The sequence below is a fragment of the Panicum hallii genome, chromosome 9 (assembly GCF_002211085.1).
Source record: "Panicum hallii strain FIL2 chromosome 9, PHallii_v3.1, whole genome shotgun sequence".
NCBI lineage: Eukaryota > Viridiplantae > Streptophyta > Magnoliopsida > Poales > Poaceae > Panicum > Panicum hallii.
Window position 1 is genome coordinate 68,148,793 of NC_038050.1, and position 25,926 is coordinate 68,174,718.

Here is a 25,926-nt window from a genome sequence, read left to right on the forward strand (position 1 = left end):
ATTCCCTGCCATGCTTCATGAATAAACTTATAAACCTATTTGACCTTGCTATGAAGCTGTCATCTATTATGATGAAACCACATGTATCCAAATATATAAAAGTTTTAATATGATAAACTGAGAATTTAAATAGAATTTTCATATAAAATATACAAACTCACAGGATTGACGGATGGAAATAGCAAACGAGAGTAGCTAACAGAAAACGATAAGGTTCATTGTTTTATTGATTCGACAATGTCACACCATTATATTCACTTCTTTTTTACTGCTTCCATTACATTAGTAACAACTCTTATTTGACAAAATGAACAAATTCTCAAAAAAGGACTCAAATTTCTTTCTTTCTTTTCAGCAGTCACACAAAATAACTTTTGTAAACTTTGAGGTATAGGTACAGCTTATATGTACAGAAGATTACAAAGAAACAAGACAAGGTGACGAAACCACAGCTGGTTTTGTTGTTCAAACAATATCCCAAACGGAATAAATTACGCTGTAGATGGGCGCGCACGCTCTTTAAAATAAGTCACATGTTGCATCTGTAAGAAACAAAGAAAAATGAACGATGTCAGCTAAAACATTGTAGGTATCACAAGGTTTCGTGCAAAATCTTTGGAACCAACTGTTCAGCTTCCATGGTTTCAAAAGAAAAATGTTCAGCTTATCAATCACAAAGCGGTGAATTGAGAACTCTTACCTGTACATGACAATGTTATTTGCACTTCTATTAGACTATTAGGTAGCCTCTTGCAAAAGGAAATCCCCAACATCCGAGCTTGCGCTGTTGTCCTAAGGGCTACCAGCTCTGGAGTTGTTTGCATTTCTCTCATTCTCCATAGCTTCTTGATGTTCGCTACATTGAACTCCACATTCGTCATTTCCATCGAATACTTTTGTGTCGCCATGCCCTTGTGAATGTGAAACATTCAGATGCGCCTTGGGATTTGGGTTTTGTTCTTTGTTTTCTTTCCCACCATCAGAGGGCATTTTGCTTCTTGGCGCCCACAGATGATTTTTCGTAGGACGCTCACCTTTACCAGCCACCGTTGTTGCTCTTGGGCTATCGAATCGCTTAGCAATCCTAGTCTTCTCTGCAGATTCTGTTTCTGAATTAGGTTGCTTCAACACTTTCCCTGCTATTGATGCCCTTGGTTGAGATATTGGCCTTCTCCTATCAATGGCTTCAGGTGAGGATGGTTGAGGCGACACTCTGGCTGTGTTGGGTTGTCTTGGTTGAGATGTTGATCTTCTGGAAGTGACTTTTTTGGTAATTTCCTTTGTAGATGAGTTGGATATTTCATTTCTCATGTCTTCTTCGAGTGACTTCAGCCTCCTTTTTAGTTTGTCCTATAAACAAACCAAAAATAAAGAAATCTCTTTAAGAACAGATGGTTTCAGTTGCTCGAAATAGTTGTTTAGTACGGAAAATACTAGCTATTTTGTATTGCTTACGTTAAGCTGGGCTTCAATCTTTGCAGATTTCTCTGCTATTGTTATCTTGTCACGCAGTCGTTGTATCTCTCCCTGCGCATGATTGTTAAATGGTTAATTCTCCATGTACAGTAATAACAGCATCTTTCTTTATCATGCCATTGTTTCAAAATATAACACGGCATAGGGTACCTGCAAGAGCCTTCGTTCTTCAAGCCATCTCTTGACAGGCATCAGCTTATCAGAATCGTCTTTCCAATCATTCGCCGCTGTCGATGCAACACGATTGACATAAACCTTGGCTCGAGCTAGCTCCCTCTCAAGAGTTTTCTTTTCCTCCTGCAAATTATAATATCATCTGAATAAACAAGAAATTGATGGAATTCAGCATATAAATTGCGTGCTCTCTAGTACTGCACTTACCTTCAACTTGGCAACCTGATTCTGATAGAAGTGCACTGCATTGGCAACCTCACCAGTCGCAAGAATGGACTCCTCAAGCTCACTAATGGTATGCGTGAGCTTCTCGACCTCCAACACCTTCTGTCTGTTAGCCTTTTCTAACAATTTGTTCTCTTCCTACAGATGAATACAAGAAATAAGGATTAGTACCACAAGATTGCACTTGCCCACACAGAAAGATTTGATTGCTATGCGAGTAAACAATGGGTAATGTAGGTACATGGTATATCTCCATCTGTTTCTTCAGTTCGATGTTCTGGTTCTGAACATCCTCTACAATCAGTGCCCTCTCAAGTGCGCTACGCAAAATGTTTCCTGCTTCGACAAGCGCCACCTCCTTCAACTTTAGATGCCGTTCTAGGGCCTTGTTGTCGTCCTGGAGAACTGCAATCTAGTGACCAGAAAAGCATCCATACACAAGCTTTTAAGTAAAATATGGATCTTTGTTAGTGGTTTCAGTGGTGAAAAATATTCATCCAGAGTTTTAGACTACCTCATGTCTGTACTTTCTAATGTCTGACTCCAAGGGTGCAATGATGGCATCGAAAGGAACTAATTCCTCGTCCTTTTGAGAAGAGTGGATCCTTCGGAGTGTTGCTTCTGCAGCGAACTGTGCAGACAATGCTTCTTTACGCTCATTGCTTAATCGTTTCACATCCAAATTCTGCCAGAGCAAGTAATCTTGTTACAACAATGAGTAATACTGTAATAGTAACGCAGATTTCAGTTTCTATGCAAAAGAAAGAGAGAGAAGAACTCAAGCCAAAAATGAAACTAATCAACCTTCTGCTCAAGCTGTTTTTCCAAACTTCTCATCTTCTCGTCCTGTTTCTTTAGTTCCTTGCTCAGCTACAAAATAAGAAGTTATGTCAATACAGTAAAAGACTAGGCATCATTCACTTTGCCCTGAAAAGTGGAAGTTTACTTGCAGTGGACAATGCAACGCGACTCAAGCAGAAGGGATGGCAAGCAATTGAGTAGCTAGGTGCTTTCTTGGTCCATGGTGAGGCCCAAGATTTGTTTGGTGTGTTGGTGCATGGTGTCTGGTATTTCCCCTTCTGGAGTGTCCACCTTGAAGGATGATGTAATTTTTAAACAATATACTATCTTTTAACGAATGATAAGAGATCCTGCTAACCTTTTCAGAAAAAAGGAAAATACACTCAGGCTGGAAGTTAACTCGTTGAGAAAATTACCTCAGCAATAGCCTTGTCCTTCAGAGCTTCCGTTACCTTCAAGCCTTTGATTTCACTGTATGCATTTCCTAGCTCTCGCTCCTTTTCTGCATAAACTTCAAAGATTAGTTTCAGATAGACATGGCATCAACCTTTTCTGTATCTATAGCATAACCTTTTCCAAAATATATTCTTTGGAAGCTTATGTGGTTCTGCTTGACACTTACCCTTGGAAGGCTTGGCAAAATAAATAAATAACTGGCTCTTGTTATATTATTAAGATTTACAATTTTTTATTTGAACATCCTTTTGGAGTCACTGAGAAGTAATTTGATAAATGTGGAGTGGTTGAAATAGACATGCCACAACAAACGATTTGGACAAGGAATTTCTGCACTGAAAAGTTCAGAGTACGGCTATTATAAAACATTAAAGTTAGATATGATGATTCTTCCTTACAATACAATATTTAATAAAACAGGTTGGGTGAATCCACTATTATAAAGGTTAAAAGACAATAGCATTTCAGAACTTGTAAAATTACTCCCTCTGTTTTATGAATTAATTAGCTTGTCCTAGACATCATATATTTAAAACGGAGGGAGTATTTGCTATGAATCAACCGTGTAATTAATAGGTCACAACACCACCAGGGCCCTGCACTGTCAACAGACACAGGTAACTGTCCTTAATTCTTGATGATAAACTAGGCTACAGCTATACTTCGGGTTACATTTAATCGAAAATCATGAACCAATTAAAATGGGTGCTGATAGACATCCTACCAACTATGCATGCTTATTCTCCATTCAATTCCTTGACGTCCTACCAACCATGCATACACTGAAAATTTCCCAAGGTTTTGTCACACCTGTAACTTAGAATCTGAGCAAATCTCTCCACCAACTACAGAAATAGGGTTACTTGTACCACTCTGTGTTTCTTTTGTACAGCAGAAAAGGTAGTTTCATCTGACTAAAACTTTTTATTTAGAATCTAGAATCACAATCATCCAAAGCGAGCATGCTAAACTTTTTTATGTGAATAAAATGGTATTTCTAAAGTAAATTTGGATGCTTTACGTAATAGCTAATGTTAATGCATCGTCCTCCCGCAGGTATTTTCAGCATGCTGCGTACTGCGTCAGAAGTCTGCCAAGTTAGTTCCAGTAATATTAAATATGGGTGGGAGGGTGGGGGGGGGGGGGGTGGGGGGGGGAGGGACTGAAACGACATGTGATTTTTTTTTTACTGACAAACTTTTAGTCTTTTCATGGAATAAAATTAGGTGAGTCCATTCATACTGATTGATCAGCTAGTTTAATCTTCATTCATACTGATTGATCAGCCAGTTTAATCAATCTTGCATCAGCTAGGTCCTCAGAAGTTTCTACTTACACATCTTCCCAAGACAGTCACGCACTTGAGTAAAATGGTGCGCTTGTTTAATTAGCCTTAGCCGTTTGCACACTTATGAAAACCTCCTTCCCAGATTCCAACCTAACTGTAAGACTTAGTTATAACTGAAAATCACTTCAAAAGGAAAGGGATCTAGAAACGTTCATGACTTCGGTGTATATGTTCGTCAAGGGCTTCTAGGCCATCACTCCTGGTTAAAAACTGAGGCATGACTTAGGTGTTCATAAGGAATTGATAACTGAAACCAGGGAGACGAAGTATGCAAATTCCTCAAAATTATCCATGATTCATATATGCTACATAATAGCACGATCTGTAGTGGTGCGACTGGGTCGTAGTAGTGGAAACCATCGTAAATTTATCCACGATTCATGTTTGCGCAATGGGCCATCACTCCGGAGTTATGAAAGCAAAGCGTAGCATAACTAAGATGACTTGCACAGTTACCAATCTAACAACGATCATACGCATGCATGTGTGCTACGTAGAAAAAACAAACCTCTGAGGAGATTCTCCAGCCGGTTGAGCTCGTCGACGACGGGATCAGAGTGGCCATGGCCATGGAACTTCTCCTTGCCATGATCAACCTCTCCCAAGCTACCCATCACTTTCTGCCCCGCAATGCTAACAAGGAAGAGACTCGGCCACAAGCTAGCTATAGCTCTGGCTGCTATAGCGCTAGCTGTTTAATTTCTGCTGTTCTCACCTAATGATAGGAGGAAGAGCTGCACATCCAAACGAGTCAGTGTGGTTGGATTATATGGCGCTGCAGGTTTCTTCAGGGGCACCCCATTGTCGCCACTCAGCTTACGCGAGGAAATTGACCTGCGGAGTGGAGGCCGGATGAGTGCGGTTGAAGAGAAGGCACGGCGGCCGGGCCGCGGCGACAAATGGAGCCGTGTCCCAAAGTCACCCGTGTAGCACAGAGCTGGAATGAGAGTGACGCCGATTCTGGTGACCTTTTCTTGGAACCGAATTACACTGCAAAACAAACATTTGAGCCAAGTAAGCATAATCAGCAGATGATGAGCTGTTGAGATGGGACATCTTTATATGCTGGTTTGGTATATACCAATTTAAATATGCAATTTTCATGCTTTCGATATATATTCATCTTTCACTGCTAGAATTCTCAAGAGTACGGAAGTAACGTGGCATCACATTCAACTGCTGGTTAAATATTTCAAAAAGGTCTCGAGATTTTAAAAACTGGATATGGTTAATCGAGGCGATCAATCTTCTCTGTGAACACAGGATGACAGGACAATGTGTTAAATGCAGCGTTGAATGGGCAATGGATATTGTAAGGAATTAGCTAGGCACAAAAGGATCGCTTTTAAGGTACAATGCACTGCACCCCATCATAACCCAAAAGCAGCCGTGCATCGTAACCGTTACTGAGGAACCATGGATATATTGATGCACACTGAAGCGTGTAACGCCCCATTGCTGATGTTGACTAGGGAAGGAGCCTTCCCTTCGTCGTCTGCGTCGCTGCAGAATTACTCATTGGATAAACTCCAAGGTTCCAAATGGCAGAGGGGAGAAGCATTGCAGATTTGTGGGCATAAAGTCTTTTAAGGTAAGAAGAAGAGGAGGCTTTGCTTCTCTTATAAAAAAATTCGGCGCTTTCAGGACACTAAGAAAACCCTTAGCAAAAGGTGGAACTAGCCAACAAAGTGTAACCTACCCCTTCTGTGTAATATACTCTTAATCTAACCTATCAGTCAGTAGCTCATGCACATATATAAATATATTTTATATTGAAGGGGGTTGTTCATGCGCATATTTTGCAGTTAAAATCATTTTCCGAGATAAAGATAGAAGTATAGGTGGTTTCAAAAGTCAATATAGTTTGGAGATATTTTTATTTTTTCTTAAGAGGGTTCATGAGTAAGTCTTATCAGCAGATATTTTTCAAGATAAAGTTAGTAACTAGCTTACGTGGGGAAGCCGACTCAAAGTAGTTTGGAAACTATAGGGTGAGGTCTGGCCGTCTGGGCAAATCATCAATCTATTCTGGCTGTTCAGAACGTGTGGACCTGTTCTTGTGGTCTGTGCTCTTTTCCAGTAACTTACTCCCGCTTTGTTAACCCCGCAATTAGTAGTTTAATTATGATGTGTGTATTTTGTTGTTATAATATTTTTTTTTCTGTTTCTTCAAATTTTTTTTCTGAGACCACGGTAATAGCTGCTTTACTCATTAATCAAACTATATATTATGAAAGCTCTGGACAAGATGTATGCAAACCAATCTTCTCCAAGTCTTTCAAACGGGAGGAACTGTGAATATTTTCTTGTGGTTTTGGCTTTGCCTTATCGGGTAAGATTCTTGTTCCACTTGTAGCTAGAAAGCAGCACTAGGTTCGGGGGTGCTAACCCCTACAAAGAACTCCTTTAGCTCGATCTCCAGTAGACGTGCCCTAAAGGCGTAAAAGTTAAACAAAAATGTTGAATATTCAATTAAATAAAGTTGGCTACTTCACTTCAACCCCAGATGAAGCTGATAGAAGTATCCAGGAATATTGAATATTACCACCTATTGAGCTAATGATGATGCTTGCATTGGTGTTGGAAACATCAGGAGGTCGAGACTCAGGATATTATATGACGTCAGTTCTAGTTGTTAATAGTCAGATCAAGATTAACCCACTAATCATGCTTGTCCTGAGCCAATAATTTGGATTATGAACATGATTTTTCTGAATTGGACGCGGACCTAACCCCGCATGATGTAGTGATGTTCTGAGTGTCCTGGTGCGTTTCCCTTTCATTCCCTTGAGCCTATGGGGCGTTAATTTTATTGTAGAGTTTAAAAAGATATAATCCACTAGAGGGTTAATTTGTAGGTCAAGCTGCAGTGGTGCTCATGCTGTCCTTACTATGGCTCAGGGACACATGTACTCAGCTTTTAGTAATGTGACACGAACCAAACAACATGATGCCCTAGTGTGTTATAATTGCTAGCACCTTTCCGTCTCCATCCAATGTGCAATGGGCTTTATCTCTTGAGTGGCCCATAATTATGAAGTAATGGTACTTGATAATGGCATTTGTTTGTAGGTTAAGCTACATCAATGTAGTTCTGAAAATGCTTTATGTATTATCATCTTAAGATTTCTTTTTCAGAACGATTAGCTTCTTTTGTTTGGAACTCTATTTTTATATTTTTCAGAAAGCAACACAGTGTGCATCGAAGTAACAGAAAACGAAATTTACAATACATAGAAGGAACTTTTTGAGGAAGAATCTGACCATAACATGCACTCTACCACTAGGTTAAATCAGTGCCTCACGGAAGAAGTCAAAAAAACGTGTGTTTGTTCTCTAGACACCACGACCATTTTGCTCAGAGGATTACAGCTTACTCCTCTTCTGCACTTTGCTTATATAACTTTCATAGTGATAAAGAAAACATAATCTTTTATAGTTGTTTCAATTTCACAAAAGGCTTTGTTGTTGTTATCTTTGACAGTTTTTTCAAATCCACAAAGAATAAAAGTGAACCTCGTTAATCAACTTTTGAAGGTACAGAAGACTGAAGCTCTTCAAATCATTAGAGTATAAGTGAGGAGTACCTTGTTGAGGACACCTGAATCAAAGGTTCTCTGTACTGCGAGCTTTTAATTCCACTATTCCAGGGTAAAAGGTTCATCTGGAAAGTAAAACAAAACTATTCAGACAGTAAAACGGTAAATTCAAACACAGAAATCACATAGAAAGTTGAGCTGAGTCTGAAAATGTTTTAAGTTTCAGCGCGAAAATCTTGAAGGGCTAGCAGTATGTGTAATTACACAGCAGGATTAATTTCACATAATCACACCCTCACAATAGCAACCCGCGAGACAAGATATTCAGCGTTGATTTTTACCCATCCTGGGGAGTTACCATCTGCACGTTCTAAAATGCCCAATCCGTTGGATGAAAAACACGAAATCCAAGAACCAAAGCCGTGAGTTGGGCCAAACGAGTGAATTGATCGAAGCACACGAGTTGGCAGCTTACTCACAACGAAACCTAAACGAATTGTTCCTGATTCCTTAGTTCTTCTGAAGCGGTGTTGTTATGATTGGGGAGACATGGGATCCATGGATTACGGGCTTACGGCGAGGCGTCGGAGCCGTGGACAGCGGCGGCGAGCCGGGGAAGACGACCAACACCGCTGGCGCCGGCGCGGCAGAGCATCAGAGGAACGCTTTACGATTCCAACTCCCGTTGAACAAGCCGTGCTTTACGATTCGAGCTGTTTCTGACAGGCGGGTCCCGCAGCCAGAGGGCCAGAACGTTTAACGGGTGCGGACTTGAGACGAGATAGTGACCCACTCACGCCAAGCCGCCTCCTAGCCCTAAACCCTTCCGTCCCGATGGCGTCCTCCCCGCCGCCGCCGCCGAAGCTGCCGATCCCCGGCCGCCGCAACATACTCATCACCAGCGCGCTTCCGTATGTCAATAATGTCCCCCACCTCGGGAACATCATCGGCTGTGAGCATCCGCCTCCTCCCCAGATTTCTTCTCCGCTTCTATCCCTTTGCTGTTTTCGGTCCGATGGGGATTCGATTCGATGGTCGTGTGCGCAGGTGTGCTCAGCGCCGATGTGTTCGCGCGGTACTGCCGGCTCCGGGGTTACAACGCCATCTACATATGCGGTACTGATGAGTACGGCACGGCCACCGAGACGAAGGCCATGGAGGAGAAGTGCTCGCCCAAGGAGATCTGCGACAAGTGAGCATGCTTCCATTTCACATCAACCTTTTTTTTGCTTCCTAGTTGTTGTAGAGGAATCGGTTTGGATATGGTTGTGCTTGAGCTGTCTGATTTGGGGGTTTTAGGTTCAGGATGACATGATGAAGTGAGTGAATTTTCCTGGGATATCAGATTCTTTCTGTATGTGACATAAATTCGTTAGAATCCTCATGCGCCGGTTTTGAATTTTGGTGGTATGAAGGTTGGGGTTTTCAATAATGAAGAACTAAGTTAATGCACAGTTAGAGAACAGATAACTTGAACACGCAGGGAATTATGGCCAAATCGTTAAATTGGTTCACATATCAGTTTATTTGCTTGCTTCAACTGATTCTATTGATGAATTTTGGTTTCCTAAATCACTAACAAGAGGATTAGTGATGTAGTAGTTAGTTGATACTTTGATTTTTACATGAGTTGATTGGTGATTTCATTTGTGATTGTCAAATAGTTAGCTGATAACATAATCATTGTTCATATGCTTTTTTTTTTTTCATTTTTTGCGAGTTCAATGTGCATATGTTGAAGAAATCTAAATGTGCAATTTTGCTGCTTCGAAAAATTATATATCTTTCATGTTTACAAAGGTTGGTATCTAAGATACCACAGTATTTTACGTAGTCCTGTAACTTGCACGTGAAAGTTTATCAACCTGTGATTTGCTATATGCGCTTCTTGAAAACCTGCATATATCATATTAATGAAGGAAAGAAATCACTTTCTTCATAGGAACCTTTTCCTGCTGAAAAATGTAGGTACCATGCTATTCATAGTGAAGTTTACAAGTGGTTTAACATAAAATTTGACAAGTTTGGACGCACGTCCTCTCCTGAGCAAACAGAAGTCTGCCATGCAATTTTCCATAAATTAATGGAAAACAATTGGCTCACAGAAAATACTATGCAGCAGGTATAGCTTATTCTTGGTGTTGTACTTGTATATTCATCTTCGCATGTTGTCTATGTCACAAAATTTATCTGTTTGCAGCTTTACTGTGATACATGTCAAAGATTTTTGGCTGATCGGCTTGTTGAAGGAACATGCCCAAACAAAGTCTGTAATGCAGCAGCACGTGGAGATCAGTGTGAAACATGCAGCACCTTGTTGAATCCAACCGAACTGATTGACCCGAAGTGTAAGGTTAGCCTGTACATTACTTGCTGTGCGCTGCCATTAATTGATTTAAGCATATAATTGTGACTTATGACCTGCCTTCTTGTCTTCTGACTTTGTATCTAGGTTTGTAAGAATACTCCACGTGTTCGTGACACAGATCACTTATTCTTGGAGCTTCCTCTGTTAAAAGACAAGTTGGTAAACTACATCAATGAAACTTCAGTAGCTGGTATGTGGAGTCAAAATGCTATTCAAGCAACAAACGCATGGCTGAAGGAAGGGCTAAAGCCGCGCTGCATCACCAGAGATCTTAAATGGGGTGTCCCTGTACCTCACGAGAAGTATAAAGACAAGGTTTGGGCATAGATATTCTACATTTATGAATTTTCCTCACTGTTCAGTTTCCTCATTTTCAATTATGATCATTTTCAGGTGTTCTATGTTTGGTTTGATGCACCTATTGGTTATGTGTCTATTACGGCGTCATATACACCTGACTGGGAGAAGTGGTGGAAGGATCCTGATAATGTAGAATTGTTCCAGTTTATGGGCAAAGATAATGTGCCATTTCACACGGTAAAACGACTATAATGTTGCAGCAATTTTTTCCCAACTTTCAGATAGTTTTGGAATGACATGATGTCTGACTCTCACAATGCTACTATAATAGCTTCATTATTTATCAGTTTAACATCTATCAGAAGTCATTTCTCACTAGGGATCTAGTTTGCTTGGTTTTCAACATACAACGTAACATGCATATTGAACTCTAATTCTAGCTGAGTTAGAATGATTGGCCAGTCTTTTTTCAATTTTGTTCTATAATTGACCACATTTAATTCTCTTTATTGTTAAGGATGTTTTTTAGTTTCCTGCACCCTACGCCCTCAGTTTCATTATGTTTGTCCATGGCCTCGAGAGAACTTGACTCACAATGTTTGTCCATTGAGGATATCAAGAATGTAGCTATTGCTATTGCAATTCTTGATGCCCCTAATTTTTTCGAAGAAGAGAAGTGGTTGCATCATGTTATTCGATAGGGGTATGGATGGTTATTTCACAATGGCTTTCTTGGATCTCTTACTTCCTTGGTTAGTGCGCATGGTTAGTGAAGGGGATGGAGTATTAAGGATTTTAACAAAAAAAAATGCTCTTTAGTGTATAGATTTGGCACTTATGACTTATGCATTTTTCTCCTTTTGTGTCAAGTTTTCATTTGCTGAAATACAATTTTCAGATCATGTTCCCTTCAACACTACTTGGAACTGGGGAAAAGTGGACAATGATGAAGACAATAAGTGTTACTGAATATCTAAATTATGAAGCAGGTACATGACACAGTTGTTACATAATGCTTTACCTAATGCCGACTCATGCACAGTTCATGTGGGTTATCAATATTTGCTAAATGCTTGCTTACTTGAATTGGGGTCCCTCTGGTCTTGGGAGCGATGTTTGTTCTTTTGATAAAAAAAAAATCAAATTTCTGTTGTTTGGCATGTTTGCACCAAATGCTGAGCACTTTGCCGTTTGGCTGGTTACCTGTTGACCTTGTGCTGCAAGATAATAGTGGCATGAAACTTTTCTGGTGCTCATACAACAAGATTGCTTATCAGTATTCTTCATTATCCTATTCGGCTTTTGTCTTCAGGCACGCTTCTCTTAGTCTTTGTTTGTTGTACACTTGTACTGAGCTACCAATTTAAACATTATTTCTGATAAAATATAATTTAAGTGGTTTCGCTTGGATGGCCTAGGTATGTCATTCACATTTTATTACATATGAGAATGGCTAATATGCTATGATCCAATTTTTGCTTTTGAATTTTGCTTCTGCTTCTTTGCATGGAAATTTTTACATAGGAGAAATGCATGTATTGTAAGCACTTAATATTCACATCTATTGCATGGAAATTATTGTAACAGGTAAATTCTCCAAGAGTAAAGGTATAGGAGTCTTTGGTAATGATGCAAAAGATACAAATATTCCTCCTGAAGTATGGCGATACTACCTGCTTATGAATCGCCCTGAGGTCAGTAAAGATTTTTGTTTATATCAGTTCAAATTTGTGATAGCACAGGTTACTCTTTTTTGACATGTTTAATCTGATATATTCAGGCATCAGATACACTCTTTACTTGGGCTGATTTGCAAGCCAAATTGAACAGCGAGTTGCTGAACAACTTGGGGAACTTCATCAATCGCGTGCTAAGTTTTGTTGCAAAACCAGCTGGTTAGTCAGTCTGAACCAAACATTTTTGTGCGTACGGGGATTATCAGTTGATAGGTTAATCATATGCGAGTCATCAATGTTCTTATTTGACACTTCTGTGTAAGTTCATTTTTATATTTTTTTTGTAGGAGCAGGATATGATTCTATTGTACCTGATGTTCCTAATGCGGAATCACATCCATTGACAAAGGCATATGCAGAAAAAACAAGTAAATGGGTTGAGCAATATCTCGATGCAATGGAAAAGGTAACTTATTTCGAACTATTCACATAACAATTCCAGCACTGCATGTACATTCCGTTGTCATGTCAGTCATCAGGTAGGTTTTACAACACCATGTTGATCTTTTTATGGCAGGTTAAACTGAAACAAGGACTGAAGTGTGCAATGGCCATTTCTAGTGATGGAAATGCGTATCTGCAAGTAAATCTTCTTCAGTGTTTGTTTCTGCTAAGGATTCCCCCCTGTGACTGCAATAACACCGAGTTAACGTTGCTTTGCTAAATTTATATAGGAGAGCCAGTTTTGGAAACTTTACAAGGAAGATTCAGCAGCATGTGCGATTGTGATGAAAACTTCACTTGGTCTTGTGTACCTCCTTGCCTGTCTGCTGGAGCCTTTCATGCCCTCCTTCTCTGAGGAAGTATGATCCTAGTTGTCACTGTATCTTGTCAGACTTTCTTTGAATAGCATTCTCTCCCTGAATCTCATTATGTGATCCTTGTTGTAAGGTGTTACGTCAATTAAACTTGTCCCCTGAAGAAAACCTGTCTTTCAGTGAAGAAAAAGGAGAAATTGCAAAGGCAAAATCTCCTTGGGATTTTGTACCAGCAGGGCACAAAATTGGAAAGCCTGCTCCTCTATTCAAGGAATTGGTGCGTCTTTGCATTCAGGAATATGTTTACTGCTTGGCTATAATTATACATGTTTTAACTTGATGTGAATGCAGAAAGATGAAGGCGTAGCTCTCCATAGAGAAAAATATGCAGGTAGCCAAGCTGAGAGAAGCTCGAAAGCAGCAGCTGATGCTGAAGCCAGCAAAGTTGCTAACCAGCTCAAGGGCACGAAATTATCTGGTAATAATTTGGAGATTCTTATTTGTTTTTCTTGGCTAGAATCATTAGGGGGAACAGCTTTTTTGTTGCATATTTGGAGATAAGCAGAAAAATCTGCGTTGGCTATTGGTGAATTGTCTGCTAGATTTCCTTTTCCTTAAAAAAATCTATGATTTGAGCGTCTTCCATAGCAGATTGCAACCATTCTCTTTGATGTGCTTTGACTCGGGTGTTTTGTGCCAAGTTGTTTTCGAGTTCCAGCAAGTAATTGGCTAGTCTTCCTTTCACGTCTCTTGCAGATGGAGGTCCAAAGAAGGAACAAAAGAAACAATCTGGTGGTTCAAAATCAAAGACAGCAGAGGCAGATATTACCGTTGCAAAATTGGATATTCGAGTAGGGCTTATCAGAAAAGCAGAGAAGCATCCAGATGCCGATTCCCTTTATGTAGAGGAGATCGATGTTGGGGAGGACACACCAAGAACAGTGGTCAGTGGTCTCGTGAAATTCATACCTCTTGAAGAAATGCAGGTTGCTCTTTCTAAGCTTCGCTTGGTCTTTCTAGATATTCTTGGGATGTATCGCGTCACTGGTTTTTAACATTTGTTATGAATTAGCAGAATCGGAAAGTCTGTGTTCTTTGCAACCTGAAACCGGTGGCAATGCGCGGTATAAAATCACACGCCATGGTTTTGGCTGCATCAAATGAGGACCACACGAAGGTGAGGCATCTGTCTAATTACCTTCAAATCTGATGAACTCTATCTCAAATTGGACACCATCACTCTATGGGGGCATCAGTCACTTCGGTTTCTGATTGCGATTGCTCGCACTGTGAAGGTTGAGTTGGTGGAGCCACCAGAATCTGCCGCCGTGGGGGAGCGCGTCACCTTCGCTGGGTACTCGGGGGAGCCCGAGGCTTCCCTCAGCGGCAAGAGCAAGACGTGGGAGAAGCTGGCCGCCGAGCTGCACAGCAACGGCGAGCTCGTGGCGTGCTACAAAGACGTGCCCTTCACAACCTCGGCCGGAGTCTGCAAGGTGAAGACAATAGCGAACGGGGAGATTCGCTAGGCACATGGCCGGACTGCAACCCAGCTGACCGAATCTGTCTGGTTTCATTGGAAGTGATTGTACCTGATATCCATTTTCGAAAATTTTGGCATTGCCATTTGAAAATTTGTATTTTGAGTAAAACCAGTACAGATGCTCCAAAGCAACCATGATTTAAAAGAATGTTTTCTAATGCCATGCTCCTTGCACCGTGCTCTGTTTCCCTCCCTGATCGATTCGCTGCACCCCCTTCATAGCCCTTCCTGTTGCTCTGGATTGCTGCGTAGCTGCTTCCCTGCCCCTGCCAACGCGTGGAAACGGGCAAGCAAGCTTGAACTGAATGCTGCGAGTACCTGCTGTGTAAACGGAGCTTGCCTGAAGCTTGTCCAGTACAGGGGCAGTGGGGCTCCACTGGCAGGGGTGGACCGTCGTGGAGGCGAAAGGTGCTGCCCCACTGTAAGTCTGCATCTATATTTGTTCGGATGATTCTACGAGCACAAATCAACAAGATCCACGAGAGTGAGCTCAGCTAGCCCGCTTGTTTTAGCTCCACGTTCCGCCACTGGCCACTGCTGGTGCCGTCGCGGATTCACGAGCGGCCATGATTGCCGGGTAGTTGCATGGCGTACAAATGTCATTTGTTGCGCGCCCCATGGGAGCCGAAGCGCGCGCGCGCGCGGGGCATGCCCGCATGGGCGCCCAGTCCAGTGCTGCCCACTGTTCACGTATGGTCGCCAGCCGGTGCCGGTCCTTCCTTGCTGGGGCCCCGCGCGCTTGGTTTTTCTTTTTTACTTCTTGCCCCTTCCTCTCTTTGCTCTGCCTCTGCAACGGCCGGCTGGCGCACACCATCTGCTAGCTGCAGCGCAGGCCTGGGACGCTGGTGGTGGTGGCTGACTGGCTGGTGTGATGTGTGCCACACCAGTGACACCGCCACTTCACGAGCTGGTGCGTAGCTGTTGCTCGGGGATCTAGGAGGACTCAGCTGGCCTGTGGGAGACGGAGACCGATGCAACAGCAAATGCGTCCAACCGAGTAGTACTTCCCCCGCCAACGCAAAGAAAAGGGGATGGTGCATGAATACTTCCCGGCAAGTACTCCGCTTTCAGTCTTTTGCCTATCGCAACATTTTTCTCCACGGATTAATGAGCTCCTCCGGGGCCCGGCCGAATGCGGTGTACTGCATGTCAAATTTAATCGATGTGAGGAAACGCGATTGATTACTTTGAGATGGCCTGCAGTGCACGGGCGTATCTTGATAGAGAGAGATGACCGGTACACTAGTACGCAAGGGCTAGTGGTGGATAACGTAACCATGTTTAAAAAAATTTTGAGTAACAGCATACAGGAAGGTATGTATTCTGCAAAAGATTAGTTGTGGAATGGTGTTCTCAAACCTGAAGCAATGAATCTTAAACAACAGTTCACCAGAAATTGTTTGGCTACGCATGACTATGATTGAAACTGATCCCTCAAGCCCTAGCTAATTTACGAACCTGATACCTAGCTAAGTAGTAATTACCTCCAAAACAAAGTTATACTTCTTCCTTTATTTATAAAATATAGAATCACTACAAATGTTATAAGCATAACGATTCTGTAAAAATGTTGAATCAACGTTTCTTGTAAAAATTGTTGCCCAGAAAAGAAAGAGGTGGGAGGAAATTAAAAATTGGCTAAAAATATAAATTGACCGCTATACTTATCCCAGTAGTGGTGCACCACCAAATAGCAGATTTCAGCTAAGCGGGGTTGTATGCCTGCAACCATGCATTAAATGGAAAATCCTATAGGAAGATAGATATGCTGTTACATGATCATAAGTTGCAAGTTAACACGGAACTTCAAATTTCATGAAAGATAACTTTAGGCGGGCAAATACATGTTCCTTCATTATGATCTTGTCTACTAAGTTTTAGATTACTAATTACGTGGGTCAAACTTTACTGATATGGCGGCACATAATTTTCGTATTCCATGAACATCCATGGGCAAAATTTGGTGCGGCTCTGAATATATCCATTTTTTTCTATCTGAATTAAGTCAGTATAATCGTACATGTATTTGTGACTTTGTGTGTATAAGAGATTCAGTCTTATGAGAGTGGAGTTGTGAACGTATGCTCACCGCCTACTACTGCGAACCATAGTCATAGCTAGGCTACAGTTGCATAGTTGGAATGCATGTGAACACACTGCGGGCTGTTCATTTCTCCTATCCAGTGTATATAGAAGCCACAATAAACACCCATAGAAAGCTCAAATAAGCTTGAGATGATGGGTCCACTCGTTACATGCCACAAAGGCTGATTTCAAAAACGCAGTTGTAATTTTCCGCAACATATACCAAAATACTTCTGCGTTTTTGAAATTTACTCAAACGAAATCCGCCCAAGCTTTCCCCTAGGTGTGTCCAATGAACCTTTGGCTACAACAAACCTTTACGGGATCCAAAAACTGACATTATATTCTACCAAAGTTGCCAAGAAGAAAATGTCATCCAACGAATCATGCTGTAGCACACAGCACGCGAGGGTTTCAAACTTGAAACTCCACAAGCATTTTGAACTCGCGAGATGCCAACCAAACCGGCGAGCTCCAATTCTTTTCCTAGATAAAACCAAGGGAAGGCACTGTAGCAGAGAGCAGCCAAAAGAAAGCCCCTGACAGGAAGGAAAGCCGAAGTCCTACGAGCCCTAGTGCCGAACACCTACGGCGCTAGGCCAGCAGGGCATGGGGTCAGTCCTGCCGGTTCCGACTCTCCAGCCGCACGCGCATCGACACGCGTCGCCCACTTCCTGACATGCTCTGCTCGGCTGCTCCTCTCTCTCCGACTCACCCGGCGTACGGCTACGGCTTCCTTTATTGCATGCCCCCCCCTCCCGTCTCCCCTCGCGAGATTATTGCAGCAGCAGCAGCACGCAGCGCCAGTACGGGCGAACTGGCGGCACATCAATCGGCTATCACGCGTCGATCAGGCCATGCCCCGTCGCCTCGCCCTCGCGGGCGGCCCCCACCGTGCAGGCGGGCGAAAAGCTACAGGGCCTGGTGGTGGGCGAGTGATCGGTCGCTAGCCCGGAAGATCACGGCGAGGTCGATGGATTGAAAGATACTTGAGAGTGAGAGGGGGGGAGAGAGAAGGAAAGATGGGTGACCAAGACATCTAGAGAGAGTGAGCGAGGGCGGGGAGAAGGGTGAAAACTCACCAAAAGCACCAAAAAGACCTCGCCCCAAGGGTACGATCGCATAACAAGCATCCCTTTGCTTAAAGCAACCCAGAGTCCCGGTGAGCTAGAGAGAGAGAACTTGCTTTAGCGAGAGGAAGAAAGAGAGAGGAGAGGGAAGGACGAGAGGAGGAAGAAGATGGGTCGCGGGAAGGTGGAGCTGAAGCGGATCGAGAACAAGATCAGCCGGCAGGTGACGTTCGCCAAGCGCAGGAACGGCCTGCTTAAGAAGGCGTACGAGCTCTCGCTGCTGTGCGACGCCGAGGTCGCGCTCATCATCTTCTCCGGCCGCGGCCGCCTCTTCGAGTTCTCCAGCTCGTCATGGTACGCACGCGCGCGCGCCTGCCCTACATCTACTCCACGATGCACCATGCACCACCAAAACGAACAATTAAACGATATCAACTTTGCTTTTGGGACGTTTTTTTGTTGATTTTTCCCTATTTTTTGCTCGAATAGTCTTGTTGGCCGGCAGACAGTTTTGGCTTGTTAGATTTGTTTTCCGGCTTGAAAGAATTGGGGCTTAGTTCGGCCACTTGCTTACAGATCTTGTCACTCTCCTTGGGAAGCTTTCTGTCTCTCCTCTTTTTAGTCTTCGAGGCTTTGTTTTTTCATGCATGGTTGCTGTTTATCTGTTCATCTCCGTTTAATTTGGAGTTTCATGGTCACTAAACTCGATCTCTTTGGACAATTTTCTGTCTTTGTTTTGATCTTGGGTGCTTCGTTTCCCTTCCTTGCTGATTTCATTCATTTACGTCGTCGTTTGATCACAGAAGTAACCAAGATCTGGCCATATAAACCTAGATCTTCCTCTATTAATTGTGTTCTACTTCTATATAGCAGTAAGGAACACGATAATATGATCTTCTTTTCTCTAAAAAGACTAGTATATATGTCCTCACTTATGGTCACAGTAACATAACATAGGTTTGTTCTTCAAAAAACATAACATATGTTTTTCTTTCCTAAAAAATCCATATTTTTTTCTTCACAAATACAGTGATATATACATACAGTTCTTCCACTTCCCAAGGTAGATCTCCTGAGCTTCACGGATAGTAGCTAGACCTGTACCTCATCATACAAGATTTGTGTTTACAACTTGTTCTTTTTCTAGAAGAGGCAAGAGTAAGAAAGCGGCAGTCCATTTACTGCCTTCTTCCTTCCCTTTTTAGCATTGCCGTTCCAAATCCAGTTAGTCACTCCCAAGTTCTCTTTGCTGCATGTGTTCCGTTCCTTCCCCGTTTCTGTTCGTCGTCATATCGACCATGCATATCCTTTATTTCGTCAATTCATATTATGTTCATAAAACGAGCCGATCTTAACTTGAGCCCTATGCACCGGTTCAGTCATGGGCATGTTCACTAGAGCTGCATCAGTGAAAGCCCTCATCTGTTGGTCTATATGCTACTGTTCCATTCGTTACTGTTCCATTGGAGGAAGCGCGGTAGCAGCTCAAGCTGGAGATCTCGCAATGCTATCTTATCTTTCTTGAGTCCCGTGTAGAGCCACTCGATTAACGATCTGACTAGATCCCGAACCACGCTGACAGAAACGCCAAGCGGGTAAGCTTTATCTTCACACGTCATATCAAGCATCTCAGCATCGCATGCAATATTATGGAGTTTCAGCGTCAGTGATTTGATCCATGTGCACATCTCAGTGCTTTGATCCATGTTCCACCGATGTGCAGCGCATTTAATCGCATGCAGGAGCATTTCATTTCGTAGCTTTCTTTTTTTTTCCGAAGAAGATTGCGCCGTACCTGCACGGTTCTTATCTGTCAGCTTTTCTGGAAGTTGTCGTAACTATATACTATATAGTGCCTTCTCCTCCTTGCTTTCTCTTGAGCATGAAAGACTGTTCTTAGTTTCCAGTTCAGTCTTAGTGGCTCTGGTTTTCTCTGACCATTTCCACACTGATTCTCCCCCCTTCCAGTGGCTCCATAGTGGTAAATTTTATGGTTTTATCCTTGTTGATATATAGGTGATCCAGTAAAAAATACTTGGTGTCCTGAACAAGGTTCACTCCAACTTTTGAGATTTTACCTGTCAATAAATTTTAAAATAATTGGTTTGAAAACATAAAAAACACATATTCTTCTCGAAAAATAAACCCATAATCTCATGAATTTGTTAGCTGTCCAAATATATTTTAACAGAAACAGTGGTCAAAGTCTTGACTCAAAACAGTGAAAAATCAGTGACATCAAGTATTTTTAACTGGACAAAGTACTACATGTATGCACCTTCTAGTCGCAAATAAAATGTTTTGGTCATACTTCTTAAACTTTGAATATCAATGTTTTTAAAATTGTTTAGTTTAGAAGCATGAAAAGTCATATGTGACATTTGTTGTGAATAACAGTTTCATGATAGCATAAATTCAGATTTTTTTTCTAATATATTTTAATATATAACAACAGTTAAAAGTCAAAATTATAACTATAGACCATGTCTATGTCCATAGCATCAAACATTCTAATTTTAACATCAAACATTCTTTTACGTTGGAGTGTATACTTTGTTTAGCTGTAAGAATCCTGGACGTAGACAATAAGTAGTAGCAGGCAAAGGGTAATCGTATGAAAAATATGCTTTTAGCTATAATGACATCAGCTAAAAGCATATGAGCCTAGAACAGTACTGACTTTTTTCTCCCCAAAAGACAAGAACAGTACTCATTTGAGCGTAGAGCTCTGAGGCACAAGTGTAAACGTTCTAATACTATATCCGGAGGGATTAGCAAAGACCCAAACCCAATATTTAATTCTCAGAATCGATTTCAAAACCAAATCAGATTGTTTGTTCTTTTCCCAGAAAACCCATTTCCATTCTCAGAATCGATTACCACATTAAAGCACGTTGTTTTATTTTTCCTGGAATCCTAATGATTTTTTTATATTTATGTTGATAAATGCAAAATTTTCCAATCTCACACACATTACTAGTTAAATCATGCCATATATGAATAGCTCTGTTTTTTTTTGAAAAATACAGTTTAGCAAATAGAACACTAAAAATATATGGCAACTATCGCTGCCTAAAGATAAGAAGAAATTCCACACCATGAATCAAATAGGGTAAAATTGCATGAGGTTTTCTTCCACTCAATATACATGTACAAGTTGTCAACCCATGCGAATCCATAGGTTAGGCACACACCTTTTTTGTAATATATCATTCCAATATTAAATCATTACAATATGCATTACAATATATTGCTATGTCAATTAAAACCGTAGCAATCCTAATGGAGTTAGACAATGTGTATTAGATATGAAATCTTGACATAAAGAATAGTTTGGTAGAATTTAGAGATAACTTCTACTAATAGATAATTAACCTTAAATAAGTCCAGTAATAAGCACTCCTTTGAAAGATTGATATTTCTGCCATTTTTTATGTTTGAGTTTGATGGGCTTAGACAATGTCGGCATTATTTTATCAGCATTAAGACATCCAATTTATAGGTCAGATAAAGAATTATGTATGGTCATCGAACTATGCCTAAATAAACTTCATGGATCAAAGTGCTTTTTGGTTGTTTTTTTTGGGGGGAGGGGGGGGGGGGCTGCGTACTTTTTGTTTTTGTACTTCTTTTTAGGAACTACTGCTAGCATGGAGCTGCTACTAAAACCTTTATAAATTAAATTTGTACGATAGTAAACACTTCTACTTACTGCATTTACTATTTAATTAGTGTTATGGTCTGACAGTAAAAGGTCAATTCATTGGGACTAGAAAAACATGGTGGAGGTGAAAAATATCTAGATAATGCTCAGAATAATGCCGTGAGACACTGAGGTACCGAGGTCTGTTAAACCTCCAGTGGATAAATTAAGGGTAACATATTTTTCTTATAATTGCAAAAAGATTCTAGAATATTATATGCATACCAGTTCACAATACAGTGAGCTGTCATGGCTACCTATGGCCTATGCCATAGCATCAATTGCTTTGATGCACCTGCACGCATACATACATTGAACCCTCAATCTTGGTTGCTATGCCTAGATGAGGTCTGCCGCAGCACAAGGAGCGCCTCCACTTCCATGGCCTGATGCCTTTGCGTAGCACCATCGGCCCCAGGACACATAATATCACATCCTCTGTTGCGTTCACACCCAAATTTGGAGCACGATGGGACTCAGGGTCAGGGGATCTGAGGTGGTCTCCCTCTATCCCCATCTTTTTTTTTTGTCCAGAGACAAGGCTGGCTCAAGCCTTTTTTTTCCTTTCGTGAATTCAAACTAAGAGGGTGAGTAAGACATGGTGAGGAAATTAAAGGGAAGGAAGGAAAAAAAGTGCATGATAAGAAGCCCTTGTTAATCAGTCTTAGTTCCAAATACTCTCCATGTGTTAAATATTGGTAGATTTAGTATGCTCAGCTGGTGCACAAAAGCAGCAACAAATTTACACATATGTATTCTACTTTTCTACCTTTACACTAAAAATATATAACTAATAAAATGTGGAGTTAAGTTAACAGATTTTTATGTCGTGCTGACATTTAGAGTGGATACTGATTTTGTTTTCTTATGAAAACTAGAGGTAACTAAAGTGCTCAAACACAAATATGAGTTAATTTATGCTTATTGGAATATTACCAAAGAAATGCCGTTCTTGATTAGTTATCACTGCTGTAAAGTGTTTTGTTTTGAAACACAACTTTATATACAGTATTTCTATCTTATTAGTTAGATTTCATCATGATTCCGTGGTGTCCATGAATGACTAATCAGAATTTAGCACAATCCTCTAAAAAGAAATTAAGAAGCATGATTCCCACAGAACTAATAAACCACAATGTCATTCTAGAGGATTGTACAGCATAAACATAAAAAAGCATTAAGACAAAAGGATGTTATGTTTTTGTACAATAATTCAACAACTTTATATTGTGGTTTTCTGGATGTTATTTTTTTTTGTGAAATACCTTTGTTTCTTGTAAATGGCTTTCTGAACATAATTTTAAAAGGCTTGCTTGTTCAATTAACCATAAACTGATAACTTCAATTTTCTTGCGCCAACAGCATGTACAAAACACTCGAGAGATACCGCAGCTCCAATTACAGCTCACAGGAAGTAAAAACTCCATTGGATGGTGAAGTAAGCTTAATGAGTTCTTAAAACATCCTTTTTTTTGGCATGATGCTTTTGTCTTCATTTCTGAGAGTATGTAACAAATTGCTATATAGATCGACAAGAATATAATAAGTTATAGAGATTCTTTTGGTCTGTTTCAGTGATACAGATGAAAATAATGAACCAAATCTACTTTCTAGTCGGTCAAAGGGATTATATTCATACCCGCAAAAAAGGGATTATATTCATGTCTTTTTCAAACTAATTGATATCTCATGCTTTAAGTTTCGTCTCATTTCACATCAATATTTTGTTTCCATCATAAAGCTTCATTGACTATATATCAAGGAAGTGTGCAGACTATTAAGAATAGAGATGTCGTATGATTGTCCTAGGATTGAATATACACAACCATATGATCATGTTCTATTTGATCATGTGCAGTGTTTCTGTGACTTGAATGTACCATCAATAAACTATTTCCTAGATAACTGAATGTTAGTTCAGTTAGTTAGAATTAGCGAGGGATCCTGCCTTTACTCAGTTTCGAGTTCGGCTAGATACAGGCATTATATCTTTTTTAGTTCAATGGTAAAGCGCATGTCCATGCTATTGTTACATGTGTGCTAGATAGGGCACATCTATGTTGTGTGTGTGTGTGTGTTGGCGTGTGTGTGTATGTTGTGTGCATGAATGCGCAGGTGCATCCAACTTGTGCGCTCAAAATAAGTAGTTGGTTGTTAGTTGGGTTTTCACCAACGGGTGGGTTGGCAAAAGGCCAATATTTTGACATATCTAGGCCCCACACCAGATAAGTTTCTAGGCCAGCCCTTGTAGTATATTGGGCTGTGAGTAGAGATTGGCCTGGGGCATTTTGTTTGGGATTGCTGCTGAGCTCCTCGACAACTGGGCCATACACATATCCTTCGCTGAGCCCGTCATATACAAGCCCGGCCCATGTATCTTCCTACAAGGACAGTTGCATACGTATTTTTTTCCTTCCACCAAAAATACAAAATTTTATATCTCAAAACCACATCACAATTTGATAAATATACGATATTATGTGTTAGATTCCCAAAATAATATTCTTTTTCATGAATGGTAAATACTTCTTTTTTTTTGTACAAAATATGTCAGACATGTGATTTCTTGAATTCTGTGTTGCCTGATCATTTCCGAAGAAATTCTGTTGTAGAAACAAGTCGAAACTTTTTATAGAACTATGTTTGTTTGGAGAACGCGATCTGTGCACTGACCTTGAACTTTGTATCTTCCCTTCCCTAAGCATGATCTCACTTTGACTTACTCTGTTTCGTTGTGATCTTTCTTGTTGAAACTAGATCAACTACCAGGATTACTTGAAGTTGAAGACCAGAGTTGAATTTCTTCAAACTACACAAAGGTAGTCTTAAAATTTTTTAATGGGCCTTTGATGTATGATATCTGGGACTAATTCATGATTGTAGAAATATTCTTGGTGAGGATCTGGGTCCACTTAGCATGAAAGAGCTTGAGCAGCTTGAGAACCAAATAGAGATATCCCTGAAACATATCAGGACAAGAAAGGTAGAAAACCTGACTAGCGTCAATTGTACATCTCTATAGACTGTTTGTCTTGCTTATGACGAGAGTTGATGTATTTACAGAATCAAATGTTACTTGATCAGCTCTTTGATCTGAAAAGTAAGGTAATAATGATCAGTTTTTATTACCTTCTATCTCTTGTTTTCGTTGCATTCATATTAAAACACTGTAATAGTGTGGTAACCATTATGTTTGGCAGGAGCAAGAATTACAGGACCTTAACAAGGACCTCAGGAAAAAGGTAACATCACCGGCCTTAAAATTTTCTTATAACGATGAACTTGGATTTTTTTTCTTTGCGATGATGATGAACTTGGAACTTGGATGTTAACGCTTAACACCACGTATCTTTTCCTGTCCTTGGTGATGATCTGGCATAACACTGAACCAAATAAACACACTTTTCTGTGATAAGGCTAGCTGAATCCATTACTGATCTGTTGCAAGTGCCAGCTGCAAGAAACCAATGCAGAGAACGTGCTGCATGTTTCCTGGGAAGAAGGTGGGCACAGTGGCGCCAGTGGGAATGCCATTGAACCTTATCAGGGATTCCTTCAGCACCCAGAGAATGATCCTTCCCTCCAGATTGGGTAAGTTTCTCAGTTACAAACTCACAAACTTTTAGCTGAACTTGTGCAGTCACAATCACATCACAGTAACAGGATCCCAGCACTTCAGATTCAGCATTTCAGATTTTAGCATGCATTGTTCCATTCTTTTACACTTTTATTTACTGACTGACTGACTGGATTTTCGTCCTCGGCGAAGGTACCATCAACAAGCCTACATGGACCAGCTGAACAACGAAGACATGGGGCACCCAAACGAGCACGGCCGATCCGGATGGATCTGAAGTGCTCCGATGACTCAATAAGCGGGTGCATGGCCGGCCCAGCAGGACCTCACCATCCTGCGGGTGCAGGACGCATCTCCCGGTCCTCTTATGTATTGAAAGTTTGAAAAAAATTGAAACTGCTCGTGAGACTTCCCGAACGATGAAGAGAGAAGAGGGGAGCAATTCGAGCGCGTATTGTACCGTGATGGCAAACGGCAGCGTGGCGTCGCCGTAGCCTGGACGCACTGCACTGTGTGTGATTTGTAACGGTTAACTTTGAAACCTTGGTGTGCGAAGCTTGGAACTTTATATATATGTATGTCGAGGATCTTTGTGTGGTGATTGTGCAACCAGAAGAATAGCAGATGTGCGGGAGCCCAGCTTAACTACGCCTGTTCCGCCGGCGGGCGGCGGCAGCGCACCGGGGTCGCCATGGCGTTCCCGTTCCTATGGTCCCGCGTACCTGCACGCTGGCAGGCACCGTGCTCCTTGGGCGCGCGCGACGGGCGCC

The 25,926-nt window shown here is 41.2% G+C and overlaps 3 protein-coding genes across 5 annotated transcripts; 2 read left to right on the forward strand and 1 right to left on the reverse strand.

The window, feature by feature from the left end:
• Positions 1-196: 196 nt before the first annotated feature.
• LOC112877110 (microtubule-associated protein 70-4-like) lies at positions 197-5,356 on the reverse strand. 2 transcript variants are annotated; one of them, XM_025941318.1, is made up of 11 exons: positions 4,989-5,005; positions 3,093-3,178; positions 2,822-2,967; positions 2,680-2,745; positions 2,390-2,560; positions 2,117-2,287; positions 1,858-2,013; positions 1,627-1,773; positions 1,456-1,527; positions 701-1,350; positions 197-542 (listed from the first exon to the last, which is right to left on the reverse strand). In XM_025941318.1, the coding sequence occupies exons 4-10, from the start codon at positions 2,710-2,712 to the stop codon at positions 793-795; spliced, it is 1,308 nt and encodes a 435-aa protein (XP_025797103.1). In that variant the 5' UTR covers positions 2,713-2,745; positions 2,822-2,967; positions 3,093-3,178; positions 4,989-5,005; the 3' UTR covers positions 197-542; positions 701-792. The 2 variants fall into 2 exon arrangements, with proteins under 2 accessions (XP_025797103.1, XP_025797102.1); XM_025941317.1 differs by lacking the exon at positions 2,822-2,967 and having other exon boundaries at positions 4,989-5,356.
• Positions 5,357-8,803: 3,447 nt separating this feature from the next.
• LOC112876677 (probable methionine--tRNA ligase) lies at positions 8,804-14,884 on the forward strand. 2 transcript variants are annotated; one of them, XM_025940834.1, is made up of 17 exons: positions 8,804-8,971; positions 9,067-9,211; positions 9,988-10,141; positions 10,220-10,372; positions 10,472-10,702; positions 10,781-10,924; positions 11,586-11,676; positions 12,275-12,381; positions 12,468-12,582; positions 12,711-12,829; positions 12,941-13,006; positions 13,098-13,226; positions 13,315-13,458; positions 13,533-13,659; positions 13,938-14,167; positions 14,257-14,358; positions 14,477-14,884. In XM_025940834.1, the coding sequence occupies exons 1-17, from the start codon at positions 8,854-8,856 to the stop codon at positions 14,705-14,707; spliced, it is 2,406 nt and encodes an 801-aa protein (XP_025796619.1). In that variant the 5' UTR covers positions 8,804-8,853; the 3' UTR covers positions 14,708-14,884. The 2 variants fall into 2 exon arrangements, with proteins under 2 accessions (XP_025796619.1, XP_025796620.1); XM_025940835.1 differs by having other exon boundaries at positions 12,717-12,829; positions 14,477-14,785.
• Positions 14,885-17,853: 2,969 nt separating this feature from the next.
• On the forward strand, positions 17,854-25,745 carry LOC112875185 (MADS-box transcription factor 1-like). Its single transcript, XM_025938934.1, has 8 exons — positions 17,854-18,230; positions 22,942-23,017; positions 24,337-24,398; positions 24,463-24,562; positions 24,643-24,684; positions 24,780-24,821; positions 25,034-25,170; positions 25,349-25,745. Exons 1-8 carry the CDS (start codon positions 18,046-18,048, stop codon positions 25,431-25,433), a joined length of 729 nt encoding a protein of 242 aa, XP_025794719.1. The 5' UTR covers positions 17,854-18,045; the 3' UTR covers positions 25,434-25,745.
• Positions 25,746-25,926: the final 181 nt, after the last annotated feature.